General features: G+C 40.7%; 1 protein-coding gene across 1 annotated transcript in view; it reads left to right on the top strand.

The window, feature by feature from the left end:
* LOC118113489 (myelin basic protein) overlaps positions 1–15,802 on the top strand; it is a 51,488-nt gene that overhangs the window by 8,049 nt on the left and 27,637 nt on the right. The window contains exon 2 of the mRNA XM_035163241.1: positions 9,499–9,557. Within this exon, the coding sequence (XP_035019132.1) occupies positions 9,499–9,557 (59 nt within the window). The remainder of the gene's footprint in view (positions 1–9,498; positions 9,558–15,802) is intronic.

Here is a 15,802-nt window from a genome sequence, read left to right on the forward strand (position 1 = left end):
TCTGGCATGGCAGCTTTACACTTCCGTAGCTTAATACTAGTGTTGCATGAAGCACTTCTTATCATTGGAACTTCAAACATTGGAATGTATTCTACATTCAACTCGGAGGGGACTCAGTAGAGCGCATACTTCTAGCAAAGCCCAACATTCCCCCCCATTCGACTAGATCCACATTTTTTATTTGGATTTGCACCAAATTGCAAACACTCCTAAATAAATTGAATATTGAAAAGCGTCCTATTTTCCAATGTTAAAATTAATAAAAATTCCTGGATCTGCCCTGTGATTTGGATCCACAAAGACATCATCCGAGTTTCATCACAATTCTGCACATAATGAAAAATGAATGTCTTTTGTATAGAGCTATGCGTGGACTGTCAGTCACAGATGTAGAGATATGACCTGTAATGGTCCCTTTGAGCAGAGACTCTACAGAGACCGAGGGTCTGCTCACTGACTCATCTGCCCCGTTTGTGTTGATGGGACACAAACAGACTTTAGATCCATGTGCAGAGTTGTTTTTTTTTTTGAGTCTGTCCCTCTCATAAATGTGATCTGCGGATTTGCGATGAGATTTCCACAGACATCTGACCATCCTGAGTCATGACTCCCCTGTAAACTGCTGGGGGGTCCTTACAGATTATAACCATTAGCATCACAGTTTATGGAGTAGCCATGACCCAAGGCAGCTAACATATCCACCTATCATCTACATTACGTTTTAGTATCAAATAAACATGTTGTAATAACTCAATTTCCATAAAGGAAGTATTTCATACCTAGCGCAGCCTTACCTGAACTATTTACAACTAGAACGGCACTCATAGAAGACACATCTCCACTAAGACCTTACAGTCCCCTTATGAAACCACATTTAAATTCGCTAGATTCAGATTTTTATTTGGATTATTTTGAGGGTGTCATGTGCTGGAACAGTTTATTCATCCACCTGCCACTTCTGTGCAGCATCTGGTTGCCCGGCAACCGCACAGAGATGATTCTGGGAACTCACTGCAGCCGGCCGCTGCTCACCAAGAAGCAACATCGACAAATTTATGAAACCACAAAGTTTCATTTTTACATGTGAATAACTTTTTTGTACCTTTTTTTTTTTTGGCATCATGCTTCTTTCCACATTCTAACTAAGAGCAGGTTTATAATTTCACAATCCCTTTTTAAATAATTTTAACCAATAATTGCTGGATCTGCTCCAAAATGTGGTTTCTTTCCTGACCCATACTGAACCTTTCTAGCAAGTATCATGAAAATCTGTCCATCAGTTTTAGCATGATCCTGGTAAATGACAGATAGTGATTAGAGGTGGGAGGTAAACATGTCATATGTGGACTATATAAAGTCCTATTACCAAGCAAATGTAGTGTTTTACATTCTTGTTGTAGGGCCCCCCCAATATTGATGATTATCAAGGTAAATCCCATTAAAATCATTATTTCTCTCGGGTACAAAGTCAGATTATTTTACTCTGGAGTAAAATATGAGGAAATTTGACACTCAACTGTGGTTTTAAACTCTTAATAATTGGCCAAAAATAATTGACAAACACTTTTTTATTATTTCACTAATCTAAGCAAGAGCATTTGAGGTTGTTATTTGTCATACCTCTCCCTTTTGCGTTAACAATACAGAAGCGTTGTATTGATTTATATTGTTATATTGCTGTTATATGAAACTATATCCCAGTCCTATGTGTTCCCATGATCTCAGCCTGCCTTTAGTAATCACACAGGAGGAGACCAGGTAGGAATGACCTACTTTTCCACCCACCCTCCTCTTGCGTGATGGTTTTCTCCCTGTGTGAAAGATCTTGAAAAAGGTTGTTTAATCTCCTGAACATCATCACACCGACCTGTTCTTGAACTCCACCATAACTGCTGTAGATTTGTGCATTGATGTGCAGGATGTATGGATCCATGCTAACATGATGCAACTCTGACTGCCCATAGTGTTTTTCTGCTTCATCTCCTGTGTTAAGCCCTTCAGTGACCTCTGCCTCAGTAGAATATCTGATTAAATCCCATAAAACCAGAATCTAACCACCATGAGGTCCATATTCCCCAAAGATGTTTTTATTTCCTATGTTCTTTTGTGGGAAAATTGAATGTATGTACTCTACCGGGTGAGAACATTTTGATGTGCAATCCTGGTGCACGGGACGAAACACACCACATTGTTGACTCGGCTCCTCACTTCCGTCTTTTCTGTGAGTCATAGTCTCACATCACTTGGTTTCGTCCTCTCTGACCCTTTTGTTTGTCCTCGCTCAGACGGAGGAATCGTGGTGTGGTCAAAGTCATCTATGGAGTATTATTTTTGACTCCGCTCGTAATTGTTTCCCCTCCAAAAAATATAAACAAGAAACATACTGACTGAAGGCTGATAGAGCAAAGCCATGATATTTTTTATATACCTTAATCTCCCCAGGAGTTTTACTGCTGTAGCTGCATTCTCCCTCTTTGTCAACATTATAAAAAAAACAAAAAACTCACCAGGTCCTGACAGGAAGATTTATGTTGCAGCAAGGTAATATCCCTGTTATCTTCACAGGCCTACAGCTAGTGAAATAAGTAGCTGTACCACCTCTGTCCTCCCATAATTAAACATGGAGGATTGTCTTTATCAGCTGATAAAATGTTACCTGAACTGAAATTTGCAGGACGGGCAAGGAAAGGTTTTCTGTTGCCCTGCAGCTATCACACACACGTTTATTTTTTTTCTACAAAATGTAAAAGCACTGGTTATCCTCAGGGAGATAATCTATTTTTGATGATCTCTTTTAAACTCTTCAGGTGTGAACACTGATCGCTGAAATCCCTGAGAAGAAGAAAATGGGGTGAAAGTAATCCAGTGTGTGCTGCAAACGGATAACATATGGTGGGAAGTGTGTTTAAATGTCAGTCTCCAGCATTTTCCCCCCTTTTTGCCCCATGTCTCGTCCGCGCCGAAGCCGTGTAAAAACATTAGCGGTTTATGAGGACATGGATTTGAAATGTCCTCAGGTAATGGACAGCTCAGACAGACATAATTGCTCATACATACTGCCGGCAGACTCTGCCTTGAGCTGCTAATGGCTTCTTCCAGGTGCTGGCCTGCATGTAGCCTCCCCCTAATAAGAGCATCTTCCATTTTGATCTATTTAAAAGACAAAGAGACATATTTCAGAGGACGCACTGAGCCACACATGGCAATCAACAGCAACCTATATGGGCTGAATTGTGAAGAAGCGATTGGATGTGACTTTTTCCTCTCGCTGACTGTTTCCCCACAGCTTCATATCTTTGAATTACAGGACGATGTGTGAGCACACAATAAAGACCAGGCAAACTTTTTTTTTTTTTTTGCCGAGTTGTAATTGCAGCCTTCTGTCACACTGACACTACGTCTTCCTCTCTGCTCCTCTCTCTCTCTCTCTCCCACTCACACTCTATTATGCAACCGTCTTTTCTTGCAAGTCCTCGCAGGATCTTAGATTTGATTGTGTAACACTCGAGAGTGAAACTGCCTGCAAGGCCCCACATCCAACAGTCTTTACTGGATATTAATTTTACACGAAACTGAATGTGCAGCTGCTAGAAGATATTGTTGTGTTTTATTGGGGGGGCCTGTTTCAGCTTATTTTAGTCCTTCCTTGTTTGTGCTTTTTCAAACTGTATTGGTTCAACCACAAGCAGCTTTGCTTCAACCCACCCTGTTTTTTTCCCCCCTGTTTGAGCTTTTCCATACCAACATATCTCTCTGCAATTTTAAACCCCAGACAAACATTATGTTTGGCCTCTAAAAGTCACAAATCATAAATCTTGGCTGGCTGTATCATCAAGGTTGTGGACAATCACTGTAGCTGAGTACAGATGTGCTATTAAAAGACAGGCTGGTTTGAGAGTTTCTGAAACTGTCTCCACAGGCTCGACCGATTTCAATGAGGAAAAACAAAAAAACATCCAGAGAGCAGCAGTTCTGTGGACATGAACGCTTTGTTGATGACAGAGGTCAGCAGAGGTTCATGCACATTTAACACTTGATTTACTTAAAGGGATAATTCACCCCGAAAATTGAAATCCACTCATTATCTACTCACCACTAGGCTAATGGGGGGGTGGGTGAAGTGTTTGATTCCACAAAACACTTTTGGAGTCTCAGGGGCAAACAGTGTTGCAGCCAAATCCAATACAATGGAAGTAACTCTTTCTCAAGGTCTTTCTCAATGATACAGATATTAGCTGTGACTAAACTACAAACAAGACCAACGTGGAACTGATAACTGATGCTGTGCAAACACCCTGGTCAGACTTGATCTCAGTACACTCAGCTTGGCTTTGGGAAAGACAATCGATACCCACTGTCTCTGTAGATAACATGGTGTTTTGTGGGCTTGTCAAGGTTTATTCTCCACCAGGCTACTTCACCTTATCCAAAATGATGGGGAAGAGTAAGTAATCCCGCTGATATTCGTACATATCTATCATTCCTGACATAACTCTTTACAACAGTGGTGGGCAGAACAGCATCTCAGAAAGCACAACACGTCCAGCCTTGAGGTGGATGAGCTACAACAGCAGGAAACCACGTCAGGCTCTATCAGTGTCAGCCGAGAACACACGTCTGAGGCTGCAGTGGACACAAACTCTCCACAACTGTACTGAGGAGCTTTGACTAATATTAGTCATTGAATAGTGACAGCGTTGTCCAAAATGACAGATCTTACAGCTGCACTACCTTCCAGTAGTTGACTTATCTTAGAGATAACATAAAATTATCGCGTCCTTGGTTGTGAGAAGTCCTTTCGATAACATATATTAGGGTTGTGACGGTAACTGCATTATCGATTTACTGCATTACTGCAATACCACAGTCATGTGATGCCTACTGAGGGATTGAGTTCATAACCGTCATCTCGGCATTTGGATGGTTAAAAGGTATTTTGTTCTTACGGTATTTATCGGCTCTATCAGTAATTTACTGCTCCTCCTATGCGTCTCTATCAATCACGCCGCTCACTGCCAACCACATCAAACCAAACCGAGCATGCCCGGCCATCTCCTAAGGCTCTCCATACATTGTCTAAGTTTAGTGCGTGCATCGTGTGTGAGGGAGGGGAAGAGAGCGAGCGGAGTGCGCACTGCTATGAAGAAAGATTTAACTCATTGAAGAAAAGTAGCGATCATTGTGTGGTGATATTGTGGTGTCCTTTCAAACAAATCAACAGTTTAAACTGTAGCGGGGGCATGGAAGTCAGCTGAGTCTGTTTCAGAGTGTGAGAGAGAGAGAAATGTAAGCAGCGAAGTGTGTGTGTGTGTGTGTGTGTGTGTGTGTGTGTGTGTGTGTGTGTGTGTGTGTGTGTGTGTGTGTGTGTGTGTGTGTGTGTGTGTGTGTGTGTGTGTGTGTGTGTGTGTGTGTGTGTGTGTGTGTGTGTGTGTGTGTCCCAGGACTATCATACAGAAGCTACGCAATTCGTTTATAGTAATCAACCAACTATAGTATTGAGTTGGGCCCAGGATAAACCTAATCCATATTAGCGGTTTCCACTGTACTAGAATTTTGTCGCGAGGCGGCATGGAATTTGACAGAGGCCGCAGCCACCTCGCACATACACAGGAATACACATAATTAAATTTATGGAACGTTAATGATCTGAATGTCTTTAATTTATTGATTCTCGTGGAATACTGTTCGAAGCCGCAATTAGGAGGGTGTTGATTCCGTTGTGGCAGGATGCTGAAGTCCTAGAATCATTTTTTGCCGCTCTGAAGAAAGTCGTGGATTTTACAGATGTTCTGGTTACAGCGTCCTCTGTGAAACCAGTTACTACAGTTTGTTGTTCGTATCATGTTCATTTACAAGCAGTCTGTGTCTACGTGTATTATTAGTATTTAAAGAGAAGGGGGGGCTGGGGATTGGCTGTAAACCGTGGTAATATGTTGCTTTATCACTGCGGTGAATACTAATCCATACCGTCACAGCTATACCATATATAATCACATAAAGAAAACTACAATAGCTTTAATCATTTACCAGACTTTATCCTAACTTATTTTTATAATTATAATAATAGTAATAATAATAATTATCTATTCTATTTGCCCTTGTAAGACACAAACATGATTTCACACATTCGTCAGTGACTGATGGAGAAAACCTGGTGGCAGACGTTGCAGATTGCCTTGTACAAATTCTAACTTGTGCATCCCAGCGATTACTAATCATTTTCCCATTTCCTTCTGTATTTGTGTAATCTCCTCTTTTTTTCCTCTGCTGGCAGAGGACGCTTGTACATTGCCATTTTTTTTTTTTTTTAATCTGGCACTGCTGTCAGATGTTTCTCTGTCTCTGTTTGGAGTGTTTGGGAACATAACGTGACAGAGAGGCTGAAGGGAGAGCAGGAGGGGTTCCTTTCATCTTATACAGATCTCCCCCTGTGTGGCTCATGACGTAGTGGGTCATCCACCCGGCCCGAGAGGAGTCGATACATCACGTTAAAATGAGACAGATTTTGAGAAAACCGCTCGCGTTAGAAGAGTTTCATGTGTTTTTATTTTTATTTTATTTTTTTAATCCTGCTCCTCTGGGTAGAGCTGTTTACTTTGAGCCATGTTGCTGCGTTTCAAAATCTTTTTTTAAGCTTCTTGCATTTTAATTACCCGTGTTCCTCCCTGAGATCCTGAAGCACACTGTCTTAAACTGCTGCTGGTGGTAAACAGTGCACCCCAGTGCTCCCTGTTCCGAGGCCAGTGGATGTAATAACACATCTCCATGGTTAATTCACTGTGAGCTCTCTGCACACAGTGTTATATTAAATTAAACTCACTTGACCCTTACATAAGGAAATAAAATCACACGTGAACATGAATGTGCAGTTTGATATTATTTTATAACTTTATTATAGAAATCATTCAAAGGACATATTAACATAGTTTTTGAAATGTTTGGAATGATTGACTTATGAATATTGCATGTGAGAGGGTCATTTAAAATTCAAATAACAATTCTGACACATACTGAGTTCTTAAGATATTAAAATCATTTTTCAACATAGTTGGCTTTGAACATCAACAGACCATCATTCAAATTCATTACCAAACACATAGCTTATATAAATATTTTTCAGAGGACTCACTATCAAATAGTGTTCCACCACCTTATTCCAGAAATCTGTCTGTCCGTATGTGGAACACATATTTTAAGAACCGTTCACCTCATCGACTTCACACTCGGCATGTGTATTGCTAAGGGCCCCAAGGAAGTGCACTGTCCAATTTGTTATGATTTGGACACACGGTTCATTCAATAAACAGACCATAACTGTTTAGTTGAGCTTGTCTTCTTCTATGTCCTCAGGTAACTAGCTTTTGGCAACTAGCGGGTTCTGGGCTAAAACCGCAATAATATCTCTCCCCCCAGGTCATTGTGATGATTTCATTATTTTTTTATTGACCATATTGGACTAACACAGACATGGTGTCGTGGGTGATGATCTCCATCATGGCAACTATGGCTTTCATAGAATCACTTCCTCTTCATGTATTTGTCAAAGCAAGACCACGACATTTGTTTTGTTGCTGTAAGGCTTTATATTAAGTGGGTTTACAGAGTTTGTTTTTTTTAAGTTGTGAACTTGGGTCTAAAGATGTGTCAATTGCAATTGAAATAGCTTCCATGTATTATTTGAAAAAATAACACAAGTTAAGTAAATCATTCAAACTTATATATATATAACCCACAGAAAATTCAATTAAATATTATGACTATAAAATCGTCACTGCAGATAAACCAGGCAGGATGAACACAAACACTCTGCACTCTGCACAAAGTGTTTATAAAAAGCTCTGCACACAACGTCCAGCACACACAGAATAAAAAGTGAATGTACATTGTAGAACTGTTTGAGCAGGACTCACTAATGACAAGGAATAAATCTGAAGTCGCTGCAGAATATTAACTCAGGCCAAGAGAGTAGCTCATTCCAAACAGGCATATTAACAACGTGAATGAATAAAAACCAAAAGAAGGGTTAGAGGCTTCAAAGATGATGAATGGTAGTTTTGGTGGCTGCAAAACTCTAAAAGCCAAAGCTGCATGCTGATGCTGCAATTATTTGCAAGGAAAAGAGGATTTTCTGAGGAAAGACTGTTTTCAAGTGGTCTGTGCAGGCAGATATTTTCTATGCCCTATTCAGCGTTTGTTTAATAAGCATTCGTTTACTTGCACCACATATCTAAGGAAGAATCTTTAACTTCCTGCACCGCATTTTGAAAATGCTTGTTTGGTTGGTTAAGATGTTTGTGAACTCCGCATCGAGAACAGTGAGACTTCCTTCCGCTCTGCTTTGCCTCTTCATGATAGCGTACCTTTCAGGACTCAGTGATTTTTAGAGACTGGGCTATACACCTGTTGTCAGTCAGTTTGCTGCAGATATTTAAGCAGCACGTGAGTCTGATGTAAACTCTTGTCCGAAGATGTGAACAGAGGAAACACAGTGTGATATGTGGCTGAGCTCTAATTTAGTCAGACAGCAGAGCAACAGGTGAAGGTGAGGATAAACAAGGTTTGAAGTTTTTCTTCTAAAAGTAAAAGTTCATCGTCGACTATGGAGAACTGTATCTGATTCAGAGATGAAGAATCAGCTAATCACTGGCAGGCTACAGCAGCACAAAACAAAGAATTAGTGCAAAGTATTCTAATGAATGCACAAAGGCACTGCAGAGGGAGAGAGTGTTGGCTAAGACGTGCTATTGATCAGGGCAGACTTCGCTTTTAAAATCCTAAATACTTTGGGAGTCTGACTTCTCACCAAAGGTGCTTCCAACACCTGCCGCGTTTGTTTCAGCTCAATCGAAATGGGGCATGTTTGCTGATTTCATTCAATTTGGTTTTGGCTGGTGTGAAAGCTTTGAATCAAAGCAAGAGCGAGCTGAACGACGGGACAGCCTGAAACGGAGGGTCCGGGCCCCGCTTCTGAGTGGCCATCTTTCTTTGTGGTGTGAAAGCAAAGCACACCAGCCACAGGACTGTGCGATACTCTGTGATAGTAGATGAGTTGTGCGATTTTAGTTTAAATTCAAAAGTACAGCGTGAAGATAGATGCTATTACATCCATCTGATGATTGTGAACTCTTCTCTTTCTTATAGTGTGTTTTATGTATGTAAAAATGTCTGTAAAGTCTGAAGTAGAGGGCGCTCCTCTTCCCATAAGGAATAATATCAATCAAAATTATAAATCTCAATATGAGTATAATTGGTCCTGATTGGTTTTCCTGTTGAAGTCAGAGTTAAATAACATTTTTCATTCATTACAAAACGGTTACAAATGAGCATTGGATACCCCAGTGTTTTTTTTGTTATCGTTTTGTGTGATGATACACTTTCTCACACTGACTAAACGGTAGCCTCTCTTGCTTAGAGAGAAGGAGGAGTAAACAATCTTCACATAATATGTTTACAGTCCTCTCCTGGTGTAAACTCTGCTATCTTGTGTTTTTCTTACAGTCTCTGTCAATAGCATGGGCCAGCATCTAGGAAAGAAGGAATCACCCACAGACAGCATGGTAAGTCTTTGCTGTGCAATAGCAACTTTAATGTCTTGTTCTGTGCATGAGGTGTAGTAATAACATGTTGAGATGTGTGTAAGCATTTTGTGATGTGGGAATGAAGCATGTGTTGGAGTACTTGTTATCAGTATGAACACTTGCCTTTATCAGCAGGACTTTGGACTGTGTTCCAGACAAGCTCAGCCTCCTTCACTCACACTGATTTACTACCTTTACTGCGCTTTCAGTCTGACGAAGCGTGTGTGTGTCTTGAATGTGTTTTTGAAAAAGGCACATTATGTAACTCAGCACAATGGTGAACATTTCATTATGTACATTTCTTCAAATGCAGTGAATTTATGTCCAAGGTCTATGGATAGATATATTTATAGAAATTTTTTATGTGATTTGATTTATTTCTGAGCCGCCTACATGTTTGCGGCAGCAACTGCTTACAATTGCTCTGAAACAAGGATTATATACATTATGCATTAACAAAAATACATAATGTCTATTTCTTAGATTGTTAATTGTTGTATATTTTTTATTCTCAGTAATTGTAAAAACATGAAAATCGTGCACTCTGACACTTTTTGGAAGGTCAGCTTTTAGAGTATCTCTGCGGAGGTACATTTTTATATAGTTTGCAAGCTGCATTTTAAAACAATCATTGCTGTAATTGTCAGCATCCCACTCTTAATTAAACTGTGTTGTCATGGCAGCTACCAATGCACAATTATTCTCCATGGCTCTTGTGCCCTATAATAACCCTTCAAAAAACCACAACCCTCTCTGCAACAGCGCATCCCATATGAACTGGAGAGAGGAAATAGATGATTGTGTGCATCAGGGCTGACACTAAAGCCAGGTACACATCTCATGTAACCATTAATGGCTCCATGATCATCTGGAAGGTTCAGCTGTCTGACGCAGATAACTGACCATCCATATACTGTGCCTACAAATCATTATTTCACTCCAGCACTTTCACTACCCTGGACGTCCATTTTTTGGTATTTTTATCAGGGCAGAAATGAAAAGTGTAAAACCGATGTGTCAGTGCTCTTGCATCATGTAATGTGTTGAACCAGATGCTTTATATAGGGAATTAAAGACTCACAGTGCAGAGAAAGGATGTTATGCCAGTTGATGGACTGTGCTTCCTCCTGTTACAGTATAGTGTTGGAACAAGAGTATATATTGCATTGAGAGCATCAGGCTGGAACTGTGAGTTTATACCGTTAAGATAAGGAAAATAATCAATCCTTTATAGTGGTACTCAACAGAAGGTGTGGCATGGCAAGTAAGATGGAGTCTAATGACCAATTATGTCCAATTCTGTAATAACAAACAAGGTGCTCTTCTGTGTCCCTGGAGCTACTTGAACTAAGCAGTCTGCCTCTCAGAGTGCTGTAATTCAAGAGAGCAAATATGTTTGAGAGATAGTTTTTTCCGACACCTCGTTCTGTGACGTGAGTGCAGACATTACAGGCCGGGCAGACACTGCTGCTGTGTGCTGAGCACAGAGGAGGACCATGCGTAAACTAGGCCAGTAATGTGATTTAATGACATTGTGTAATTAACCCTAGCCTTGTTTAAGTCCCTTTTTGTCGCAGCTTTTCACTGCAGATATAATGACTTTGACCTATTATGGCTGTGGCTGCAATCAGATTTGAAGAGGATTGCGAGCTTGTTGTGAGAGGACCCTCACCCCAGACTGGGAGCAAGGACAAGCGAGGAGGTGAAGAGAGAAGAAAAAGAACGAAACAAATGTCAGCATTTGGGGCTAACCGCATATTAAGCTTCAGTCTGCCTTTGGTCTCACTACCTGGAGGGTGCCTGTTATGGGCAAAGTATCATGTTGGCGTGCTGGGGAACAAGAGACCCCCGACCAGCAGGGAGGCTGAGGGCTCAGCCTGCAGGTGATGTGTTTCCTTTGCCTGCAAAGCACACCCTGAGGAGAATCCGAGCAGGAGTCGGAGTGTGAAGCTGACAGGGAAGGTGTTAGAGCAGTATGTTGCACCGAAGCAGCCTTATTCATTTATTTACCTTTGTGGTTAAGCTGTGTGTCCCCCTGTAGCTGTCATTTCCTTTCCCCTTACTTTCTGTGGGATTGATTATCGTGACACGAGTCAATTCACAGTTCTGGCAAAACCGCCCAGTTGTCATAGTGACAGTGGAGCAGGAACAGAGCGTGACACAGTAAGGAGGGTTGTGTTTGGATGCTGTTGTCTGAGTCGTGATCCTGCTTCCAATCCCTTATCATTTCAGGAAGGGTGAAATGTACCTGTCTCTCTTTAATCACACCTCATCAGAGGCTGTGACAACATGTTTCGCTCTCAGGCGCCTGAAATGTTCATACTGCTGATAATTTACAGCCATAAAGTCCACTTGGATTTATTGTAACACTGGCCCCAGATTGGTTTTGGAGTTGCCTTTCAGATATGAAGATTGTTCTGATCCGACTTGTCACAAAAACAGGAACGTATTCGGAACATTCAGACGAGGGGTGGCGCCTGGTAGAACAGGACATGACGTATAAATTCTGCTGCGGTTTTAATTTATAGTACATCAACACCGGTGTTGGCCCTTAGCGCCAAAAGCTCTTGAATCTGATCGTCTTTCCAAGTTGACGTCTTATTCTGTGTCTTCTAGGCGATTGACACCTCTTTTTAATCCTGAGATATTTGTATTCTTTTCGTTTTCTTCAGTTGCGTAACCGTCACATGTTATATATGTCATCAACATGCACACTTGCATGAATTTGACATTTTCCTGCTGTATTCTGACAAGGACTCACTCAGACCTTTTGGTGGACATTTTACTAGACGGCTGGCAAGAAAGGTTCTGGGAAATGTCCTAACCATCTGACTCTGACATTCTGAATGGTTCCATGGTCCATGGTCTGAATGGTTAATTCACACCATACGAATGTGGACGAACTAGACCTCCCGATTGGTTTAGATTCACGACTGAAATATATCCGCAATAGTAGGGGAGTTCAATAACAAGATATCCAGAAAATATTCATCCTCTTTTATCCTCTCTCTGGATGGGGGCGTGCCAACACTGAATTACAGACAGAGGCATGTAGTGTTGTATGCTCAAATCTTGCCAGATTTACCCAGCCTGAAAATTCTTCAATAAATAAACCAAAGGGTAGTCACCCAGTCAATATATCTGATTCTACAAATTCAGTCATTTTATACACACTTGGTTGATAATAACAGAGAAAATCAACAAATAATGAATCCACCTGTAAAAACACATCAATTTCAGACACACCTTATATTTCTGACCCCACATGGTGTTTGTGCAGATCACTGGCCAATCAGAGACTTCTTTTTTTGTTTGGCTATTCCAGATATCCACGTGAACATCAGGATGTGGTATATCATAATACATCATTTGACTCGACTTGAGGTCTACTGATGCTGAACAATCAAAGATGAATCTATCTCAGCAAAGTCAGAAATACAATTTTTCTACTGACAGTAACATTGAGACCACAGTGCGGTACAGCCAAAGACATACTGCAGTTTGAATCAAGGACATACAGTCACTGTCACTTTTCTCCATTTGACATGACTCCCTGGCTCTTGCTTAGGACTGGGCGATAAAATGATAGAGATAATTTGATCGAAATTTACGACATGATTGATATAACGTCGATAGAACTAATTACATCCTTGTTTTGACTGACAACACGAACAACCAGTGACAATGAGAAAAGCACTGCGCCGAACCAATCATGTGGCTAGAATAGAGTCAGCACAGAGCGGAGGAGCAGCAGCAGCACACGTGCTAATGTTTGGGCTCCTGCAGAGAGGTGGACGACTCTGCATCAATGCAGTGACTGAACATTTGATGTTTTCCGCTACGTTGATTGTTTTAGGGGTTTTCAACTGCTGAGTAATTATAACCACAGCTGCTTCATGATCTAGACAGACGCTCATTAAAGGTCAGATTGTCCTTTATGTGTCAGAGTCTCTGTCGGAGTCTGCTTCCTCCTCACTTCCCCTCTGACCTGAGTCTCACTTTACATTTTAACAATAAGCATCATCACTGATCACACGTTATTAGGACACGTACAGGACTGATGTTTACTTTGTGTCGGTTTGAGTCGCTCCAGAGTTTATGAGATACACGTTTAAACCTGCTACACAACATGAGAAGTAACATGACGCACACAGTCCGGACATCGGGGTTAAAGTGACCGGAACGATCCGGAGTCATGATCCCACATCATCGGTTAATAACTAAATACACGTGATTATCAGTTCCTGTGTGAGGAGGGACAGAGACGAGCACACACACACTCCTGCAGACAGAAGTTCTTTCCGCAGATTGCGACACAACGCAGTGTTTTAACGCAGGTTTTTTTATAAAGATCAGTTCTAAGTGTGAGTGATTAAAAAAGATCATAGGAGCAGAGTCACTTGTTGACCTGCGCAGAGTGATGCGCCTCAGTGCAGTGGCGCCGATTTGATTTATATCATGATATATATCGATATCGTTACAAATAAATGATCGTGATAAGATTTTTTTCCATATTGCCCAGCCCTACTCTTACATGATTTCTGAAGCTAACCTTCAATGTTCATTCTGTGGTACATGTATTAGCTACAGTACAGTTCACAATCAGATGTTGCCACAAGTCATTTTGTGAAATCACAAACCAGTGTCAGATCGAGGATTTTTGTAAATTGGGTTCAATAAAGGGGCCACAATTTACACATAGAACATCCACGCACAATTCCTGATTCAGTAAGGTGCACGTTAAAGTCATCCCAAAGCCACATATCATTGAATATATGTTTTAAAATGTTTGAACTCCTTGACAAATGATCATATTTATTAAGAATTAAGTAAGTACTTTTTTTAAAGACCACTGACAGGAAAGGGGCACTTCAGGGGCCAATCAGATTTCAAATGGAGCACTGGCCCTGCCCCTGGATCTGCTTCTGTCACAAACAAAACATTGGATTATGTGCAATTCATATTTTTTAATGCAGGAAATGACACAAAAATAGTTCAAGTGCATTACTTTAAGGTATGTTGCTCACATCCTTTTTTTCGTTGGCTACATTTATTGTCTTGTTTTTTAATTTCCAGTTGCTATTGCCATATTTAAGTACAAGTCAAATGTCATGTTCCCAGGTCTCATATTTTTTAATACATGTCCATATTTTGGAGGTCAATGTACCAGTGAGAGGCCGCAGGTTATTAAGTTAGGCAATAATATTATTTGCAGCCATCACCAATGATCATGCTTTTTTAGGTTTAAGTAATTGAGTACCAGCCTCTCAGATTCAATTTATTTTAGTTTCCCTTCCACTTTGTCTGGTAAAATTAATGTTTTCAAACTTCTGACATGAAGGCCGAGTCTCCAGATGAGGGAGCTTGAGGCTCAGTTTGTAGCCAATTAGAGCTCTCTATGTATTGAGACCAGCCCAGCCGGCTTGATCCTGTCTCTGCTGTTCCTCTGTGTGAGATCTGTCTGAAGAAGATCTGAATCCTAACTAGTTTTTCTTCCCTATCCCGAGACTTTACCGATTTGATTTGCACTGTTAAGTTTTGGACAGAATACCTCTGATACACACAAGCGCAAAGTAGAACACTGTTTGTCATTGGAATGTTTAACAACACATCAGCTTTTTCCTCATTCTGTTTGAGTTATGACATATTGAAGAATGTTTGCTAAACAAAAACAAATCTACTGAATCTTGATATTATGTTATTTTCTCTCAGTGATGCACAAAATATAAGCTTTTGAGAGGCTTAAACAAAAGTACCATTCAATTTCTGAATATTATCTTTCCGGTCTGTGGCAGTTTGGCTCAAAACTTAATTACTTTCATACAGCTGAATAACAAAGATATGTGATTGTCTTCTTGACCTCTGAGGAACATTATTACGATGTAAACGCAGCCTTTTGAAGATACAACCAGCCTCCACAATGTCTCCTGCTTTTTATATATGAAATATGAAATGCACATGCTCCATTGGTCTTGCATCTCTAAGATGTGGACAGGATGAAACACTGAAGGGTTCCTGTCCTTGTATCTGTCACTGAACACGACTGGAGGGGACTTGGATTCCTTTGAAAGTATCAAATCAGCCAAACCCTGGAAGATGTTGAAATCACTGCACTCTTCTTCCCCTCTTTGTACTCGAATGTAAGGAGTACTTAGGCACCCTAGTACTGAATGAGGATCAGGCAGCTGAGAGAAGCTGAAGTGCAACCACCTTGGCTGAGTGTG

This window comes from Hippoglossus stenolepis, chromosome 8 (assembly GCF_022539355.2).
Source record: "Hippoglossus stenolepis isolate QCI-W04-F060 chromosome 8, HSTE1.2, whole genome shotgun sequence".
NCBI classification, from domain to species: Eukaryota; Metazoa; Chordata; class Actinopteri; order Pleuronectiformes; family Pleuronectidae; genus Hippoglossus; species Hippoglossus stenolepis.